The sequence below is a fragment of the Bombus vosnesenskii genome, unplaced genomic scaffold, assembly GCF_011952255.1.
Source record: "Bombus vosnesenskii isolate JDL3184/JDL3185 unplaced genomic scaffold, Bvos_JDL3184-5_v1.1 scf7180000013265, whole genome shotgun sequence".
NCBI classification, from domain to species: Eukaryota; Metazoa; Arthropoda; class Insecta; order Hymenoptera; family Apidae; genus Bombus; species Bombus vosnesenskii.
The window spans coordinates 9,114,647-9,136,641 of record NW_022882925.1 but is presented as its reverse complement, the minus strand read 5'-3'; the positions used below and the strand labels follow the sequence as shown (position 1 = coordinate 9,136,641).

General features: G+C 36.6%; 3 protein-coding genes and 1 pseudogene across 3 annotated transcripts; all 4 read left to right on the top strand.

Annotated features, from left to right (window-relative positions):
* Window positions 1-1,863: 1,863 nt before the first annotated feature.
* Window positions 1,864-14,067, top strand: LOC117243322 (cytochrome P450 9e2-like). Its single transcript, XM_033510686.1, has 2 exons — window positions 1,864-3,559; window positions 13,890-14,067. The coding sequence occupies exon 1, from the start codon at window positions 1,949-1,951 to the stop codon at window positions 3,524-3,526; it is 1,578 nt and encodes a 525-aa protein (XP_033366577.1). The 5' UTR covers window positions 1,864-1,948; the 3' UTR covers window positions 3,527-3,559; window positions 13,890-14,067.
* LOC117242442 lies at window positions 6,731-10,811 on the top strand (annotated as a pseudogene).
* Window positions 12,221-13,878, top strand: LOC117243324 (cytochrome P450 9e2-like). Its single transcript, XM_033510688.1, has one exon. The coding sequence runs from the start codon at window positions 12,312-12,314 to the stop codon at window positions 13,863-13,865; it is 1,554 nt and encodes a 517-aa protein (XP_033366579.1). The 5' UTR covers window positions 12,221-12,311; the 3' UTR covers window positions 13,866-13,878.
* Window positions 14,068-16,549: 2,482 nt separating the features above from the next.
* LOC117243323 (cytochrome P450 9e2-like) lies at window positions 16,550-19,418 on the top strand. Its single transcript, XM_033510687.1, has one exon. The coding sequence runs from the start codon at window positions 16,897-16,899 to the stop codon at window positions 18,472-18,474; it is 1,578 nt and encodes a 525-aa protein (XP_033366578.1). The 5' UTR covers window positions 16,550-16,896; the 3' UTR covers window positions 18,475-19,418.
* Window positions 19,419-21,995: the final 2,577 nt, after the last annotated feature.

The window sequence follows — 21,995 nt, the reverse complement described above, 5'->3', positions numbered from 1 at the left end:
AGTGGCCGGCTTTGTTTCCGTACGTTGATCCCATCGTTCGCAATATCCTGGATCTGAGGCGACGCGACGTTCCGTGCCGCTCAAGAGAGACATCCAAATAACCCGCGGCCGTCTACTTCGAGCGCAATTCACTGTTGGCTAATTTCGACGATCGACTCAAGGAAAAAAGGAAATTGAAAACCATTAAAATATAGACACATTGTAGCGGTCCTATTCGTCCAATGATCGAAACTATCGTTAACAATTGTTATTTCTCTACAAATTGGATTATTCGAATATTATAATTTTCGACAAAAGGTTCGGTAATGAATCGAATCGGTTAACATTTGAAAGAAAAATATTTGAGATATATCGTTACCGAAGTAAGAATAAAAAGAAATACGAAGAATATTAAAAATAATAATACAACGAAATACGTAAGGATACTTTGCATGCGCGTTGAAACGAAATATATGGTAGATGATCGATTTATACAAAATTGAATACATATTGCTTTATGCGCTCCGAGCATGAAGTAAAATTTCTTTCAATGTAGTGTAAAATAACATAATAACATTTACATAGTCTTCTGTAATCTTTACGTTACATAACTTCTTACATTACATTTACGAAATATATATTTGAATAATGTTATCTGAAAACGTAAAAAAATTAATTTTTCTGTGATATCGAAATAACCAAACTAGTACTAGACTGCATCGACTATCATTTCGTGACGATATTTCAGAATGTTCGTTATATAACAAGACTTGCTTTATCGTCTTAAATTACACCGTAAATTGTAGTAAATTGTCTAAATTGTTCTAAATTGTCTTTTATACGAAAAAAGCGTTCCTAGAAATAGTAACATAACATAATACAGTAACCAGAACACAAGAAAATTTTCGATTCTAGACCCCGTGTACCATAACAATTACACAGCGGAAATTGCACTGGCAAGTCTAATATAACATATTCAATTAAAAACACGAGATAATCTCCGTGAGCCGGTAAACAAACAAAATAGTAAACAACGAATTGTTATATCGTGTAGGGTGTTTTTTCGTACAATTTCCTTCCGAAGTAATGTTTTATATGTATAAGAAACAATTAACAAATACTTTAAAGTGCTGCAATTGGACGAATTATCTTCATTAATTCGTTAAGTAAATAAACCAGTTTCTTTTAGGATCACGACGCAATTTATGTTGCATCACAATCAGTGGAATTATTTATCAAGAAAAATTGTATACGTATTATCTTCCTCAGCGTCAGACAACGATAAGCGAACTACGCGAATGATTGTGGTTATTTAGAATAACCAATCTCACCGACTTCGTCAAGATCATAACATGTCATAAGGTCAAAGTATTGAATATTTTCCTTGTGCAAAAAGCCGCTCTGCAACCCCCATAATCGGCTCGCAAACATTTATTTTTATTTGTATACTTGACTGTTTGAAAACTTCAATGGGAAAAGTATTTTAATAACAAAAACCAATTAGCTCTACAACTACAAAATAAATGTATTGTCAGACGGACAGAAGATGATCGTAAGTACTTATTAACGAATATTATATCGAAGATTGGTTATTAAAAATTTTAGAACGACCGATTTCTTTTCCTTGAAAGCTATGCTCCGGGTATGTTTAATTAAAATTTCACGGCCTAAATTCCATCGACCCATCTTTTTCCAAATATGTAATCATTAATTGCCATCTATGCCGAACATGTTGAACTAGTTATCCAACTGATAAAACCGGTAAAACTGATAAAAGTGGAAGGAAAGCGATGAAATCAAACGCAAGGGAGTTTCACAACGTCGAGACGCTCCTGAATCCTGATATGCAGACACGAATTCCCCTACATAGGAACTCTACGCATAGGCCGATTCTTAGTCTTCTTGGTAAGAGAACACAGCGCACATCGTGTCATCGCTAAACTCTGGCACCTACACCAACTACTTTACCATGGAGTATCTACCGATCGCTTTGTCCATAGTGGCAGCAGTACTCGTCGTTATTTACTATTTTACCACGAGAAATCATAATTTATTCAAGAAGCATGGAATTCTGCATATTCCACCAACGCCACTGTTTGGAAATATGGGTCCCTTCCTTAGACGACAGTGCACCATGTACGATTTTATTCTCAAAATTTATCAATTACATCCTGAAGCGAAATATGTTGGCTTCTACGAATTTCTGACGCCTGTTCTAATGCTCCGCGATCCGGAACTGATTAAAGCTGTCACTATAAAGAACGTCGAACAATTTCCGGACCATCGTCCGTTAGTGTACGAGGAAGTGGACCCTTTGTTAGGAGGAATGTTATTTTCTCTGGCAGGTGACCAATGGAAGGAGCATAGAAATATGTTGTCTCCCACGTTTACTTCTAGCAAGATAAAAGGCATGTACAAACTGATGACCGATTGCGCGGTCAAATTCGTGGACCATTTAACGAAACTGCCGGAGAACGAGCGTGAAATGGAGATGAAGAGCCTTCTGAGTAAATATACAAACGACGTGATCGCCACCTGTGTGTACGGTGTCTCCGTGGACACAATAAAAGATCCAAATAACGTGTTTTACGTATACGGTAAAATAGGTACAACCTTAGTAACTTTCAAAAAATCTCTAACAATGCTGATGCACAAAAACGCCCCTTGGCTAGCGAAACTGTTGCAATTTAAATACGTAGAAAGCTATATCGCGAAATTTTTCTCTGATATCGTGACAGACACGGTCGAAGCTAGAGAAAAGACTGGCACTTATAGATCGGACGTCATACAGCTATTGCTAGAGACTAACAAGAAGAAGGAGCTAGGAAAAGGTATGAGCGTGGAAAGTATGGCCTCTCACGCTTTCAGCTTTTTTTTCGGCGGGTTTGAAACTGTCTCCGCGCAAATTTGCATAGCGACGCACCTGTTAGCCGAGAATCCAGATGTTCAAGAAAGATTACAGCAAGAAATCGACGAAGCATTGGAAAACAACAACGGCCAATTAACCTACGATGCTCTAAACGAGATGAAGTATCTAGATGCCGTGATGAATGAATCCTTGCGACTGCATCCGGTAGCTATATTCATGGACAGGCTATGTGCTGAAGATTTCGAACTGCCACCTGCGTTGCCCGGTGACAAACCTTTCACGATCAAGAAAGGAATGAACGTTTGGATTCCTGTGAAAGCGATTCATCACGATCCTAAGTACTACGAAAATTCTTTGAATTTCGATCCAGACAGATTTTTTAAAAATGGTAAGAAGATTATGAACTCGGACACGTATATGCCATTTGGCCTTGGGCCCAGAATGTGCATCGGAAACCGGTTTGCACTCACAGAGATGAAGGTATTGCTATGTCACCTTCTTGCCAAGTGCAATGTCAAGATCGGACCGAAAACGACAACTCCGTTAGAATTCGAGAAAGGTGTGATAAGCGCCACTGCGAAAAATGGATTCTGGTTGATCATTGAGCCAAGGAAAAGTTCTTATCGCTTTGCCCAGGTTAACGGAGGTGCCAATGGAATTTGTACAAATGGAATATGAAGTAAAATAACCTTTAATTTCCTTGTGTAGAAAATTGTAAACCTTTAAAATGATTATTTCGTTTATCATACGTTTATCATACGTTCACATCATTAAACGATTAATATCATGTAATGTACAGCTTGCGAAATATAGTTCACACGTCAGAGTTTGAAAAATCAATTACTCGAGATAATCTCATACTGTAAAACGCAAGAACGTATTAAATTACACTTGTTACACGTAATTACACTTGTAGTATCGTACGTTACTCTGGTGCTATCTCATCTCGAATACGCGCCGGCAATATGGACGCCAAGCATTGAGAAATCCTGTTAACTTCCGGAAAATATCCAACATCATTTTCTCAGGTTCCTTGCGTATAAGAGGGGCGACCTGATGCCATATAACGATCATGATAATTCAGCGATTACTGTCTCAATTGAATATATTGTAAGTAGAACAGCGTAGGACTGTTAACGAATTATCATTATTACGCAATATTTGGAACAACAGAATTAACTGTCCTGATCTTACAATACGTATTAACTTTAACATTCCCTCCTATGTCTTCAGCATTCGATATTATTTCATACGCCTATTCGCCAATCGACATTCGGTAACGATATCATCAACAGAATCTGCAGAATTAATAAATACATCGACCAACTCGACTTCCTTTATGATTCGCCATCAAAGTGTAAGAAAAATCCGTTTGTGAAATAATGCAATATCTTCTATTTTTGTGCGACACTGATATTATGTATTGTATATTGATTGTCATGTTGTACTCTTGCATTGCGTAAAATTTTGTGAAACTTATTTTGTTAAACTTATGCGTAAGAATTTGATTGTTTATCTTGCTATGCTTCTAATATTTTGCTACATTAGAAAGGTGTTTTCCCGTTAATAACATTTGTTGTTATTATTATTATTTACTTCATTATTATTAAACGGTTAAAAAAATTGACAAACTATCGTTTCCCGTATCTGTTTCTCATCAGCGATAACTTTGGCACGTAACACCGAAAGCGCTGCATCATTCTGTAGTAAATATTAGGTTGTATTCAACGCAATTTCTATCTGAACGATAAATCTATCCATTAGTAAATACTTACAACGCTACGTCAGGCGACAAACAAAATCATGTAGTTACTTCTAAATTAAGCGGAACATTTACAGCTCGTCATTATCATGATAATATTTCTGCATCCTAATATAGTCGCATAGAGTTGTGTTTAACTTTTTTAAATTAAAACTTTAGAAACGATACCGGAAAGGTTGATATTACTATGTTTGTATATACTTCATTTTACAAAAAAGGAAGTTTCATTTTTTTCTATAGAATACCACAACAGGCATACTTTACAAAGTTTCTTATATTTGAATCAAAAACGAAATTAAGCATGTATACCTTTCTTTATCTTTATCTGTTACATGCGGATTCCAAAAAATTCCATCAAAGAAAGACTTAAGGTTGATGTTTCGTATAAGTAACGACATATAAATAACTTAAAACGGTCGAGTTAGATGAATTATTCCGTATACTAATTTATTACCTAAAATTGGTTAAACAAAGAATTAGTTTCTTTGCGAATCACGGTGCAACATGTGTGACATTTTAATTAATGGAATAACGAATGGACAGCAATTATTTTCATAACAAAAATCGATCGAAATTTTTGATTCAGAATTAACAGTTCACGGTAATGGAATGATAGTGTCCAACTATTAACAATGAATTTAATCTAATAAGGAATGCTTATTTATGTATCTATGTCAGTACGTAAGTAAGACTCACGCGTTAACAACGACTAAAGGACGGACGGCTGTTTTGTTTATGTTTTATGTTTCTTTCATACTGTATGACATCATCGAACAATTGTATGAAAATATTCATATGATATTGAAATATCTTATCGAATAATCTTATCGATTAGTTCCGTTTAGTCATTAGAACTAACACCTTTTTCCGAGTAGGTTATCCGTTTATCCGTCCATATAATCTATTGATGTACCGAACATCTCACATCTGTTATAAAAGATTTGAATTTTTACATTCCCGACTCGATCTTTGCTCTGCCTCAATCTATTCCAATTATTCACATAGGAATTTATGTCAATGTTTCGTCGACAGAATGATGTCGCCCGTGAACGATGATTTTGTTTAGACTGTAACTTTATAATTAATCGATTCGCTAACATTCAATTAATTCGTATGAAAATGTAAGGCCACATTAAGTAGTCTCTGATTACTATGTTTGCATTATGAAATATCGTTATTTCAGATAAGACGGCAAATGGCGTGCAGTATCGTCCGAGAATTGATCTAAAGGCAATCAGATAAGTTAACCAAATTATCAATCGGTCGACATAACAAAACAAAAATGAGTATCAGTCGAAATAACTATAAGGAAACGTGGAGTGATAGCCTAGCTTTTGCCGAGTCACGCTTGGTTTAAGAAGTAACGTTTAAAAGTTAGGGAATAGAACATGCTTGAAATGCCCCTGCATATTGGGACACAGACACGTTCCCTTCTATATGTATGTACTTATAAAGCTACGCGATAAATCGTTGGACAATCAGTCATCTTACTAAGCGGACGCTGTGCAAGATATCGTGTCGAAAGTGAAAATTCCAACAATGGCTTTAATTTAATATTCAGAATGGAGTATTTGTCCTTTGGTCTGTCTTTGGTAGCGATACCTGTCGCTACCTACTATTTCGCCACGAAAAATCATAATTTATTTAAGAAGCATGGTGTTTTTTCGACTGTTCACGGAGAGTTTAGACAATCGACACCACGAACTGATCGACCCCCTATTTCGATTAGGATAATAGAGATAGCTTAATGAGTATAATGCTTGATTAACAGTTCAAAGATAGTATATATCTCCAACAACTTTGTAGAAAAGATAGTTACGCTGGTGTGTAAGGTATAAGTTAAGTAGGTCAATGATTGAAGGATTGAAGGAAATCCGGTAAAGAGATGTTGACTGTTATAAAGATGATGAACCAGTGAAGTCCGGTGACGATGCTGTTGCAAAGGAAAACTTTTACTCGGTGGTGATCGCCCCACCACTGCTCGCGTGAGGATGGAATCCTTCGAACCATGGGAAAACCCACGTTTCCCCAATTTTTACCTGATGACGCAATAAGGAATCTCTTGACTTAAAGATGTTTTATGCCACTTAACGGTCTTAATGGTAAATCAGAAAGCCTCATTTTATGACAGTTCCTTAAGATTATTGCGATCCGTTTAATTCTATGTGCACAGCTGCTGGCTGCCTCGAACGTAAAGAGTCACCGGACGTAACACATGGAATCCTACACATTTCACCGTTGCCATTGTTTGCAAATATGGGATACTTTTGCGCCAGACGGACCACCTTGCAAGACACCATTCTGGAAATCTACCAACTTCATCCCGAAGCGAAATACGTCGGCATATACGAGTCACTCACGCCTATCATAGTACTTCGTAACCTCGATTTGATCAAGTCCATCACCATGAAGAATTTCGATCACTTTACCAATCATCGTAACTTCGTCGATAAGGATATGGATCCTATCTTTGCCGAAACGGCGAGCGATGGAAAGAGCAGAGAAGCATGTTGTCGCCAACGTTTACTTCCAATAAGATTAAGGACATATTTAATCTAATATCTGGATGTGCGATCAGATACGCGGACTATGTACTTGTCGAAAGTGACAGAAGACGAGGGCGAAATAGAAATGGAGCATCTGTTGACTAAATATACTAATGACGTAATCGCTACCTGCGTCTACGGCGTATCTGTCGACACCGTCGGAAATTCACAACATTGAGGAAAGCTATGAGAATGCTAACGCAAAGGAACCTACCCTGCCTGACTAAGCTTCTCCACCTTCGATTTCTGGAGAAGCATATAGCAAAATTTTTCACCGAACAAGTTATCAACACGGTCGAGGAGAGGAAACGCAATGGCACTTGTCGGTCAGACATTCTACAGTTATTCATGGATGTGACTGATAAGAATGATCCAGGAAAAGGTATGAGCATGAAAAACACGGTTAATCACGCTTTTAGCTTATTCTTTGGTGGAACTTATTCCGTTGCAACGCAGACGAGCTTTCTGTTCTACTTTCTAGCCGAAAATCCAGAGATTTTGAAACAGGAGGAAATCGACGAAACATTGGAAAATAATAACGGACAATTGACTTACGATGCCATGATCAACGAAGCGATGAGATTGCAACCAATTACCGTATTCTTGGATAGACTATGTGTGAAAGATTTCGAGCTGCTATCAGCCTTACCTGGTGAAAAACCTTTCACCGTAAAAGCAGGAATGAACATCTGGATATCTGTTGACACGATTCAACACGATCCCAAGCACTACGAAAATCCACAGAAATTCGATCCGGATAGATTCCTCGAGAATCTATCAGAAAGAAGATCATAAATTCGGGGACGTTTATGCCGTTTGATCTCGGTCCCAGAATCTGTATCGGCAATCGGTTCCCGTTAACAGAGATGAAGGTATTGCTGTGTCACATTCTCGCCAAGTGCAATGTCAAGATTGGATCGAAGATGTTACTTCCGTTGCAATATGAGGAAGGTGTGATAACCGCCTATGCTAAGAATGGATTTTGGCTGAATGTTGAGCCCAGAGAAAATTCTTACTGCATATCTCAAACTAATGGAACGACAAAGTGTGTATGATCAATGGAATTTATAGGAACTGAATTTAGGAATGAGCGATCTTTAACACGATACGTTGAAATCCTTCTTTGTATCCTGCTTTGTATGGTTTTTCTCAATTAATCTCGATACTGATTGAAGATTGCTATTTGCTTTACTTAAGTATGAAATTTCCTACATAATTCGTGGCTTGGTTGATTATACGTTTTTGCTCATGATTCGAATAATTAATGTCATGTAATGTACAATTTACTAAACATTATTTCTTTGTCAGAGTTTGGTAAAAAATGTTTTGTTTTATATCGACTATTTTGTAACATAATTTAAATATTAAATTAGGAAAATTCGTTTAGCATAAAAATAGAGTAAACTAAATTCAAGGATGCATGTGTCTCAATTATTGGATAAAAGAAGTTCTTGGATTCCAATTAATGAAATAAAGCTATTGTGGATTAATCGTCGAGCCTAGACCTTTCGGTTTTATTATTGTTCATCTCTGGTGTTTAAAGATTAAATAAAAGAAATGACTAATCACGATGTATAGCTAAATGAATAGTATGATGGATCTAATAGATCAGAAATACTTGGCTTTTTATTTTATATTTTCAAGAACAATTTATAGTTCATTTAATGTTCTGTACAAAGATAAATATTTTTTGCACAAAACAAAATATTTTATCGTAATTCTTTTGTTGTAAATTTCAGTGTAGAATACATTACTCCGATTAATTTCGTATAAGTGCGCATAATTTAAATTGAGATTGTCTAGGCAATACTAGATAGGAAAAAATATATAAAATACAATAACATTAGATTGATTACTGCTCTAATAGTACGTACATATGTACATGTACAATCTAGGTTAGCTCTTCTTCATTCTTGATAAAATTTTGTTTCAAGATTTCTGTTACAATACCATCCACGATAGTTCCAATCAATAAAAAAATAATCTGTGCACACTTTAAACTCGATTATATAAAAGGAAAACGCGCCTCTGGGCCCTCAAACATTAAAATAATTATTTGGGCGCAAATAAAGTCGAATTCATTCGGTTGTCATCTAAGTTATTGATTATATCAAAGGGAAACGTGAAAGGGATACGTCATAACTCGCGAATATCGCGGGCCACAACTCTAGGCAAATGGAATTAAGAACACAAAACTGAAAGGAAAGGAAATACGCGTATAAATACTTTACATTATTATTGAACAAAATTAAAATCTAAGAATATCGAAATAGAAACAAGGAAGAATGAGACATCCACTGACACGTACCGCCTTGCACGCGCTCTCCTGAATACAATACACAGTACAATAAGCAAGTAATGGAAGTTAAGATGCTACAATCTTCTCATACAGCAACTACAGTGACAAACAACTTACACGCGCCAAAGGCTCAAGTACTGGCATCAGCAAGGTAACCACGTGTTGAGCAGAATACGACGTATCATGAGCAGAAACTGATACTGCAAGAAGAATGCAACAGCAATACTTCCACGAAACCCACATAAGCTGAAACCCTAACACTTCTCGAAAGACACCAGCAGAACTGAAGATTGCAGCGTCCGCAAAAGTAATCACGTACCAAAACTCCGCGCTATCATAGAATAATCCATCACATGACAATTGGCCATGATAGTCTTAGAAACAAGCAGTCCAGTTAAAGTCCGTAAAGCGCAGTTCAGTTAAAAATTTTTCAAGGGTTCAGTCAGTTCAGTTCAGTTATTGACTTCAGTTATTCAGTTCAGTTGGAGTTCAGTCCAAGTAGTTAAAATTTTGTCAAGAATCAGTTAAAAATTTATCGAGAGTTAATATCAAGTTCAGAAGAACAGTAGTCTTTGCGAAGCAGAGAATTGTTCTAATCCAATTTTTAAGTAACGTCAAGAAGTAGAACCGAGCATTTTATTAATCGTTAACCATTCATACAGTCAGTCTTCCAATAACTATATTGACTCAGTACGATATTCCAGGAGTGTGATCGACTACACATATAAGCAAGGTGAGAAGCTAAACATTATAACATTTTCTTCTTCGATTTTGGACTTGTACCACATATACAATTTCAATAAAACTATTCATTGACTATTATTTTCATCAATCAAGAAGATATTGAAAATATTTATTTATTCCAAGGAGACTTCAATCCTTCTCGTGCTAGTACTCCTGCACATAGCGGGTAAGCCGAAACGTGAAAGTTTATTTATCAGTCGTATTGATACGCTAGTTAACGCTATTCATACGGTTATATTAACGAATTAAAATATGAACGATACAACAGTTTAGAAATTCAAAATAGTGACGCGCTCTAGAAGGGTGCGACAAGTTTTTGGAATCATTTCATTCAGTCGTTTGCCTTGTTTCAAAATTAGCGAATGGGAGTCGAATTAATCGAAATAGTTAATAACTACTTCTGGTGACAGCAACTACCGTTTTTATTTAAATATAATTCGAGAATTCTAAGATTCGACATCTAGAGTAACATATAACGGCTACGAATACCGAAGATCAAGACCAAATCGTAACAAGTGTTTCAGTTCGGAAATAAAAATAGACACTTTTTTTAAGTCTTTGTTGATAAAAAATGATTCAAAATGTAAAAGAACCTTTTTACAGACCCCTTTTTCATTTTTTCTCGCCAACTATTTGTCGCACGAAAAAGAAGTGTAATAACACGCAGTTGTCTGCATCTAGTCTGTCAACTATTGTTTGACGTGTTTTTTCTATACATAATCAATAATTTAAATAACTATTTCCATGTTTAAAGATCCAGTGACACGTTTTCCTCTTACATAATCGAGCACATAATCGAGTATACATATACGTGACATGATATAGCGAAATTGTAAATCCAATCACGATTTCAAACAATGGTATTTATAATGTCAAGAGAAACCGATAGTAAAAACATGAACAGATAAGGGCCTGATGCCTCTATCAGATGGGTACGAAGAAACTTCTAATACAAAGACAATGTTATTAACATTTATAATTATGTTAAAATTTCTCTTCCTCGCGTTACAATTTATCAAAATAGTAATTGATATGGAAGTGTCTCTGGAAATGCAAATTCTCTATTTTCATCCATTCTTAAAATTAACCCGAGCGAGAAGATCCAAAGACTACAAAATGCATTTTTTCAAAAATCAAACCTCAAATAAGAAATGCTACATTTTCAATTTGCTTTTACATAACGAATGGTCCTTTTATCCATGTGTCCAATGCACACAACTAATCTGGATAGAATGAACGATTGATAGTGATAAATAAATAGGAAAATGGAATCTAATTTTAAACAAAAATATTTCGCTACATATTTTGTATTTTTGCAAAAAATCAATGATTTATTTAATATTCCGTAAAGGCACAAATATTCCTTCAACAAAATTGAAGTATTAGCAATTTGAATTTTTATCAAGAATATGTTTAATTTACAAAAATTAACTAGTGATCACTTCGCGTTTCCGTCTTCCGTCCGCGATAATTTTTATTCTGCGCATTAAAGTACTGCGTAAAACGTCACACAATCAATAAAAATTAATAATAATCTTTTCCTTATGCATATAATCCTCTGTCCGCAAACTTTTATTCTTATTTGTATACTTGAATGTGTGGGAACTTCAGTGGGAAAAATATTTTAATAAGAATAACAAATTAACTCTACAACTACGAAATCAATATATTGTCAGCTGAATAGAAGACGATCGTAAGTACTTATTAACGAATATTATATCGAAGATTGGTTATTAAAAATTTCAGAACAACCGATTTCTTTTCCTTGAAAGCTATGCTCCGGGTATGTTTAATTAAAATTTCACGGCCTAAATTCCATCGATCCATCTTTTTTCCAATTATGTAATCAGTAATTGCAATCTATGTCGAATATGTTAAACTTATTATCACCAACAACTGATAAATCTGCGCATAAATGTGAGTGGGACGCGATGGAACGTCAAACGCAAAGGAGTTCGACACCATGGAGACGCTCCTGCATACTGATATGCAGAAACGAGTTCTCCTATATAAGAACTGTGCTCATAGGCCGACTCTTAGTCTTCTTGGTAAGAGAACACAGCGCACATCGTGTCATCGCTAAACTCTGGCACCTACACCAACTACTTTACCATGGAGTATCTACCGATCGCTTTGTCCATAGTGGCAGCAGTACTCGTCGTTATTTACTATTTTACCACGAGAAATCATAATTTATTCAAGAAGCATGGAATTCTGCATATTCCACCAACGCCACTGTTTGGAAATATGGGACCCTTCCTTAGAAGACAGTGCACCATGCACGATTTTATTCTCAAAATTTATCAATTACATCCTGAAGCGAAATATGTTGGCTTCTACGAATTTCTGACGCCTGTTCTAATGCTCCGCGATCCGGAACTGGTTAAAGCTGTCACCATTAAGAATATTGAACACTTCCCAGATCATCGACCGTTTGCGTACAAGGAAGTGGACCCGTTGTTAGGGGGAATGTTATTTTGTCTGACAGGTGACCAGTGGAAGGAGCATAGAAATATGTTGTCTCCCACGTTTACTTCTAGCAAGATAAAAGGCATGTACAAACTGATGACCGATTGCGCGGTCAAATTCGTGGACCATTTAACGAAACTGCCGGAGAACGAGCGTGAAATGGAGATGAAGAGCCTTCTAAGTAAATATACAAACGACGTGATCGCTACCTGCGTGTACGGTGTCTCCGTGGACACAATAAAAGATCCAAATAACGTGTTTTACGTATACGGTAAAATAGGTACAACCTTAGTAACTTTCAAAAAATCTCTAACAACGTTGATGCACAAAAACGCTCCTTGGCTAGCGAAACTCTTGCAATTTAAATACGTGGAAAGCTACGTCGAGAAATTTTTCTCTGATATCGTAACAGAGACAGTCGAAGCTAGAGAAAAGACTGGCGCTTATAGATCGGACGTCATACAGCTATTGCTAGAGACTAACAAAAAAAAGGAGCCAGGAAAAGGTATGAGCGTGGAAAGCATGGCCTCTCACGCTTTCAGCTTCTTCTTCGGCGGATTTGAGGCCGTTTCCACGCAAATCAGCTTAGTGACGCACCTGTTAGCCGAGAATCCAGATGTTCAAAAAAGATTACAGCAAGAAATCGACGAAGCATTGGAAAACAACAACGGCCAATTAACCTACGATGCTCTAAACGAGATGAAGTATCTAGATGCCGTGATGAATGAATCCTTGCGACTGCATCCGGTAGCTATATTCATTGACAGGCTATGTGCTAATGATTTTGAACTGCCACCTGCGTTACCCGGCGACAAACCTTTCACGATCAAGAAAGGAATGAACGTTTGGATTCCTGTGAAAGCGATTCATCACGATCCTAAGTACTACGAAAATTCTTTGAATTTCGATCCAGACAGATTTTTAAAAAATGGAAGGATTATAAACTCGGACACGTATATGCCATTTGGCTTTGGGCCCAGAATGTGCATCGGAAACCGGTTTGCACTCACAAAGATGAAGGTATTGCTATGTCACCTTCTTGCCAAGTGCAATGTCAAGATCGGACCGAAAACGACAACTCCGTTAGAATTCGAGAAAGGTGTGATAAGCGCCACTGCGAAAAATGGATTCTGGTTGATCATTGAGCCAAGGAAAAGTTCTTATCGCTTTGCCCAGGTCAACGGAGGTGCCAAATGAATTTGTACAAATGATTTGTAGAAAATTTTAAACCTTTAAAATGATACGTTTATCATACGTTCGCATCATTAAACGATTAATATCATGTAATGTACAGCTTGCGAAATATAGTTCACATGTCAGAGTTTGAAAAATCAATTACTCGAGATAATCTCATACTGTAAAACGCAAGAACGTATTAAATTACACTTGTTACACGTAATTACACTTGTAGTATCGTACGTTACTCTGGTGCTATCTCATCTCGAATACGCGCCGGCAATATGGACGCCAAGCATTGAGAAATCCTGTTAACTTCCGAAAAATATCCAACATCATTTTCTCAGGTTCCTTGCGTATAAGAGGGGCGACCTGATGCCATATAACGATCATGATAATTCAGCGATTATTATCTCAATTGAATATATTGTAAGTAGAGCAGCGTAGGACTGTTAACGAATTATCATTATTACGCAATATTTGGAACAACAGAATTAACTGTCCTGATCTTACAATACGTATTAACTTTAACATTCCCTCCTATGTCTTCAGCATTCGATGTTATTTCATACGCCTATTCGCCAATCGACATTCGGTAACGATATCATCAACAGAATCTGCAGAATTAATAAATACATCGACCAACTCGACTTCCTTTATGATTCGCCATCAAAGTGTAAGAAAAATCCGTTTGTGAAATAATGCAATATCTTCTATCTTTGTGCGACACTGATATTAGATATTGTATATTGATTGTCATATTGTACTCTTGCATTGCGTAAATTTTATGAAACTTATGTTGTTAAACTTATGTATAAAAATTTGATTGTTTAACTCGTTATGCTTCTAATATTTCGCTACATTATTATAAAAAAAGATTTCTCTCCGTTAATTAAAATTTGTTACTGTTATTATTATTCAGTTTATTATTATTAAACAGTTCTATTACTTTAAAATATTACTGAAAATTATTAAACGGCTTTATTTTTGCAAAGAATCGGTGTGTTATTCAACCCTATCCCTAAAACTGAAGTATTCCTACTTTGAACTCTTATTAGGAATATATTTAACTTTGAAAAATTAGCAAACGATCTGTTTCTCGTATCTGTTTTCCATCGGCGATAAATTCCGCATGTGACATCTAAAGCCTGCGTTATGGTACTGTAAGTTTGTTGCATTGATACAAATATCAACAATACTACTTTCTTTCCCCAAACGAAGCAATATAATTACGCATGTATAAATTGTACGGAGCATGCACAATTTAGTATCGTGATAACATTCCTGTTACAGTCCCATCGTAATGTAACATTAATATCGTTCTGACTTATTTCGTTCGTATGTAGTTTTAAATTGAGATGACCGAATTAGATAAATCATCCTGTATATTGATTTATTGTCTGACAGAAAATCAGATTCTCGGCAAATCACAATGCAATGTATAATATGCTCAATGGAATAATTTATCAACTGTAGTTACTTCCATAATAAATTTCCGATTCGATCGAAACTCTTGATTAACGATTAACAATTGATTTAATCTTACCTAAGGAATTCTCGTTCGTGAATTCTTTTTAGGAATTTTATAAATAATCTCGCGAGTTAACGACGGATAAAGAACGGCATAGCAAATATGTTTTATGATATTGTACGGTCTAGTAATGTCGATCAATTGTGTACACTATTACGCGTGGCACAGAAACACCAGCGATCTAAACCATACCAGCGTATCAGCGTTCGCATGTACTTAACCTTGTTTCAGAGAGTTGCGCCTGGCAAACTAGTGTCGAAACGCGCATCAAAGTCCAATGCAAAAATCACACGGCGAGTGCCGCACCGGGCAGGAGTTCATCAAACATCAAGAGATAGATGAACGAGTTCATAGATCATCGAGTCCAAACTTGCTTAAAATACCAAAAAAAATTCTTGACTTTTATCTCTGCTGCTTTGAACCACTATATTCGTATCTGCGATTTTTTTTTGGAAACATTGTCAATTCCATACGAAGAGACCCTCATCGTTCGGGCAAAACGGTACATATTTCAATACATACACATATACATCAAAACATCTCATTGGTTAGATTATTCGATCTCGTTGATAGGACAAACGTCTCTTTTCAATAAATTATTCGTTTACGTGTGTCTAAGTGTTCTAAATATACCGAATATCTCAAATCTGTTACAAAATATTTGAATTTTTCTATTCCACTATTCAATACCTTCACTATACCTTAACGTACTCCAATTATTCACATAGGAATTTATGTCCATGCATTGCCCATAAGATGATGTCACCGTGAACAATGATTTTACTCCAGTCGTAATTTTAAAATCATTTAATTTAGGAACTTTTTAATTAGTCGAGACATCCGTACGAAAATTTACAGCTAGATTAAATATTGTTATTTTTACACATTACGATGTAATTATTTGTTATAAGCCATGCACTGTCGTTTGACACTTAATCTAAAGACAATCAGATAGGTTAGTTAATTCGTCAATCGATCCGGCTGATACAATAAAACAAAAATGAGTGTGAATCAAAGATAGCTGCAAGGAGCGCTTGATCACGTGGTTTTCGTGGTTTTCCTCAGCCTGGGTTCTAGAAAGAGGAAGCAAAAATACTCTAGGGTACCGTAAATTAAGCCTTCTCCAGTACTGCGTAGCGTCATAAGCTAGAAGGCTCCGAAAAAGATTTGCGACTGCAGCGTATAGGATATTCCGTAATGCATTGTGCAAATATCAACGTTTAAGTAAGCAGACAAACGTTTAAAAGATACTTTACGCATTTCCTACCTTCGCTAAATAAATCATGGCGATTTTTACGAAATACAGATTTCATCTTTTTCGTTTTTGCTTACGTAACGTTAAAGATTAGGGAGTTTACTACGCTTGAGACATTCTTGCGTATCAGAATATAGACGTGTCCTCTTACTTATTTATGTATATAGCTACGCGATAAATTGATCGACCTTTAGTTATTCGGAAAGGCCGACACAGCAAACATCGTGTCGGAAGTAAAATTCTGATAGTGGTTGTGGTATATTCGAATGGAGTATCTGTCCCTTGGTCTGTTTTTAATAGCGATACTGATCGCTATCTACTACTGTGCCACGAAGAATCATAATATATTCAAGAAACATGGAATCCTGCACATTCCACCGATACCATTGTTTGGAAATATGGGATCCTTCTTCGCAAAACGGTCCACCTTGCAAGACATCATTCTGGAAGCTTATGAACTTCATCCTGAAGCGAAATATGTTGGCATATACGAGTCCCTCACGCCTATCATAGTGCTCCGCGATCTCGACTTAATCAAGTCCGTCAACATGAAGAATTTCGATCACTTTACCGATCATCGTAACTTTGTCTTCAAGGACATGGACCCTATATTTGCCGGTATGCTGTTTTCTATGAAAGGCGAGCAATGGAAGGAACAAAGGAGCATATTGTCACTTGCGTTTACTTCCAATAAGGTAAAGGATATGTTCAATCTTATGTCCGAGTGTGCTACCAGATACGCGAACTATTTGTCGAATCTAGCGGAGAATGAGCGTGAAATGGAGATGAGGGATCTGCTGACTAAATATACCAACGACGTAATCGCCACCTGCGTCTACGGTGTATCTGTTGACACCATAAAAAATCCGAAGAACGTATTTTACACGTACGGCAAATCGACCACGTTCACTAGTTTCAAAAAAGATATGGCAATGTTGGCGCAAAGGAACCTACCCTGGCTGGCGAAGCTCCTTCAGCTCAGATTTCTGGACAAACATATAGCGAAATTTTTTACCGAACAAGTGATCAACACGATCGAAGAAAGGAAACAGAATGGCACTTATCGATCAGATATTCTACAACTATTCATAGATGTAAACGACAAAAAGGGTCCAGGAAAAGGTATGAGCACGGAAAACATGGTTAATCACGCTTTTAGCTTATTCTTTGGCGGAACTGATTCCGTTGCAACGCAGACGAGCTTTCTGTTTTACCTTCTAGCCGAAAATCCAGAGATTTTGAAAAGACTACAGGAGGAAATCGACGAAACGTTGGAAAATAATAACGGACAATTGACTTACGATGCCATACAGAAGATGAAGTACTTGGATGCCATGATCAACGAAGCGATGAGATTGCAACCAATTACCGTATTCTTGGATAGACTATGCGTGAAAGATTTTGAGCTGCCACCAGCCTTACCTGGTGAAAAACCTTTCACCGTAAAAGCAGGAATGAACATCTGGATACCTGTTGACGCGATTCACCACGATCCCAAGCACTATGAAAATCCGCAGAAATTCGATCCGGATAGATTCCTCGAGAATGGAAAGAAGATCATAAATTCGGGTGCGTTTATGCCGTTTGGTCTCGGTCCCAGAATCTGTATCGGCAATCGGTTCGCGTTAACAGAGATAAAGGTATTGCTGTGTCACATTCTCGCCAAGTGCAACGTCAAGATTGGATCGAAGATGTTGCTTCCGTTGCAATATGAGGAAGGTGTGATAACTGCCTATGCTAAGAATGGATTTTGGCTAAATGTTGAGCCCAGAGAAAATTTTTACTGCATATCTCAAACTAATGGAACGACAAAGCATCTGAGCAATGGAAATTGTAGAAATTGAATTTGCGAATGAGTGATCTTTAATGCGGTTAAAATCTTCTTTGCGTAAGGAGTAGTGTTTTTCGGTTAACTCTATGTCGGCGGACGTCACACCGAATCAGTCGTAATCCACGTGATCTATACGTTGGCTCAATTTTGTTTGGAGCATACTGAAGATGTTTTGTAATATGAGCCTGACCCCTTCCTCTCCATTAGCGATAAGAAAACTCTCGCACGATCTCGATAACAAGAGCAGGAAAGACATTTTGGAGTAAAAAAATTTATTGCGAATCCAGCTGCGCAGCGTCTGTCTTTCGAATGTTAATACTAATACTAACTAAAGATTGCTATTTATTTTACTTAATGTGATATAAGCAAAATAAAAAGTTTCTTATATAATTCGTGATCTGATTGATTATTCGCTCGTGCTTCGAAAGATTAATATTGTGTAATGAACAATTTGCTGAATATAATTGTTTCGTTAGAGTTTGACAAAAAAAACTGTTTTTTAGCAAGTTTATGACGCAATTGAAACATTAAGTTCGGAAAATTCGTTTGGCATAAATACAGAATGAAATAAATTCAAGGATGCGTGGATATACATGTAACATATGTATACTAACTATTACATGAGAAAAGTTCTTTAATTGCAATTAATGAAAGAAAAATATCGTGGATTAAGTAAAAAGAGTGACTAATCATGACGAGTAAATGGATAAATAGAATGTTTGACACTTGCGGAAGGAAAATATTGTAATCGAGTAAATATTGTTTCGGATAGTTTGGAAGGTAATGTTAATTTTTATTCCGCATATGAGATTTAACAGAAGCACAAATTTATTGCGTAATTATACATCGTTTATCTGTAAATTATATGTATGAATATGAGTTATAATTTTTACCATAAACAATAGTCTTCAAAGCGATAAAAGTATATGTTATACATTAATAAAAGTGTCAACAGTATTTCACGTTTCGATAATTGGTCCAATTCATTATAATTGTAATGTATTTGCCATAGTTTTATCGTAGGATATATAACACTGCGAAGACGAAGAGGGAAGAAAGATAGAAGAAGAGCAAGAAAACTAAGATTCGTTTTCCCTTTTAGCCATCGTTTCGCGCCTTTTTCCACTAACACGACAAGACAATACACTGCTTGAATCCACCCTTACGATCTTCAGTTCATTAATTCTGGCCAAAAGCCGGTCTTGATGGTGTTGGTTACATCGCTAACCTTCGGTCTTAGAGTTTTCCTTTTCATCCCTTCCACGCACTCACCGTAGCTAAAGTGAATTACATTAGAGGGGAGAGGGTAGTTTTATCGAGTCAACCTGCTAGATATTTCCTAAGGCACCTAAGGGTCGTTGGATCGGAAACGGGTCCTTTAACAACGACCAACCTTCCGAAGAAGTTGCACGATAATCTGCACTGGACCAAATTGCTTTCCCGCTTCGTCGAATATAACTTGTTGATCGTTTATGAAAATATTCGTTGCGTTGTTTCCTATCTCGGCCAACTCCGTTGCTATTGTTAACTATGTATCTAGTTGTTATTGCTAACTTCGTTTGGCTGTTGTTAATGTTGCTAGTCGAGTGTTGGTTTAGATTGATTTCCGAAGAAATTTCATGGTAAATGTGCGTGGTTCTCATCGTGTGGTCATTCGTAAGAAACAGAGATTTTATTACGACATTGTTGTTACTGTAGTATTATACCGTTGAAGGTCATAATAAAATGATTGGAGGTAATATAGAGATTTATTATGACGTTATTTAAGGATATCGTACATTATTAACATTAGCCGTGCGAGAAAATAACTCTTAATAAAATATTTATCTTTCGTCAATATGCTCTTCGTCGAAGAGATTTCCATATCTGAGTTTCGTTTCGTATCTTTTCAATAGTCGTTATCGTTAGTTCAATTAAAGATTGCCACGTCGTTGCTTCGTTAATTATCTTCGAAGAAAAAATGTCACTGATAACTTTATCCGTTTAAAAGTTACAACTAGGTACAAGTATATAGTTTCATACAAAATACTTTTCGCAATCTAATCTAGAGATATTTAAGTTCCTTGTAAGCTACTCGCGTGTTTTCTAAAAATATTCGTATGGTGTCAAAGAGGACATATAAGTTGTTTGTTATTTTCTTTTTTATAGTGATACGATTTGATGCGGGCACAATCGCGTACTTATTATTGACAGGTCAATTAATTCATTGCGTATATTCACAATGAGTCCTCTTTTGAATTGTGGCGGCATTCGACAGCAAATACCACCACTCGACACTACTGCCGGACGACGGCAGCCCAGTGATTAGCGCCTTAAGTTACGAACGTTCGGGATCCGGATTCCAAATCCCAGCAACCGGAGTCCGATTTTTTTTCTACGCATCAAAAATGGAAGAAAAACAGCAGTACCCCGTCAGCGACATATCTACAGTCAGCAGCTACAATTATCAGGGACAACACTTACACCTCAGAATATTTATAAATAGAATGATTGTTCCCAAATGAAATTCAAAGTAATTTCAATTGAAGATCCACAATCGCTTCAAATGGACATCGACGGTCGTTTAGAATTGAAATCCCCGGTTTGAAATTGTGACAAATTACAGTGTACGATCGTTCCAACGTTTAGTCTTGAACCTTGTAATCATTCCAAATTGAACGAGTGGAATAAGACAGAGAAAATCGAGCAGCAACCACAAACTTTCACATCTAGAAACTATAACATAATAGACCTAAGATTATCTTCGGACGACAAAACGTTTAGAATGATCCAATCATTTAATAAATTTAATGAAATTCATTGCTTTTCCTCTGGTGTATTTCAAAAAGTTATAAAAAGAAATGATCATATGTATTTAATCGTCCCAGCTACCGATCGGAACCCTGTCTAAAGACAAAGTTCGCGATTCCCAGAAAATCGAATATCAAATCCATGAGAGTTCGCAGCACATTATCACAATTTCTTGAACCACGAGAATGAAGAAGTAGGTCGCAATTAGGTTGGTGCGATATCCGCGTGAGATTGTGACGAGCAACCATCTCGTGATGTAGCAGCTTATATATACGCGGGAACTCGCTCATTAAAGCAACATTCACAAGGTCGTATGGCGTCTTTGCCACTAGCCGATCACGTAGTAGAATATATTACACATACGACTGTTATATGTATCTCGACTCCATGTTACGTGCTGGACATGCAGAGACGATGCTGACGCATCCGGCCAGAATAATTGAGATGGACGCGTAACACGTATCCATTATATGACCAAGAACACGCGCCACGATTCGATCCTCCTTTTCATTTCTTCTCCGATTCGTTTCACTGAAATACGAACAGGTTAAATGGTGGCGGAAGAATTTTGTGGGATACCCAAAAAATTCTCTATCTCTTTGGCTTTTTCCCCTTATTTACGATCACGCGGGAAGGTTGGAGAAAGAAGTAAAGAAACTCCAAAACTAAGATACATCGGTGCTTAACGGAAATTGACTCGTAAAAATAATACGATAAATAAAGAAAATCGATAAAAAGGATTGA

Excerpts from the sequence above, each read along its gene's own strand:
- LOC117243324 (XM_033510688.1), top strand. The coding sequence starts at position 12,312 with ATGGAGTATCTACCGATCGCTTTGTCCATAGTGGCAGCAGTACTCGTC.
- LOC117243322 (XM_033510686.1), top strand. The coding sequence starts at position 1,949 with ATGGAGTATCTACCGATCGCTTTGTCCATAGTGGCAGCAGTACTCGTC.
- LOC117243323 (XM_033510687.1), top strand. The coding sequence starts at position 16,897 with ATGGAGTATCTGTCCCTTGGTCTGTTTTTAATAGCGATACTGATCGCT.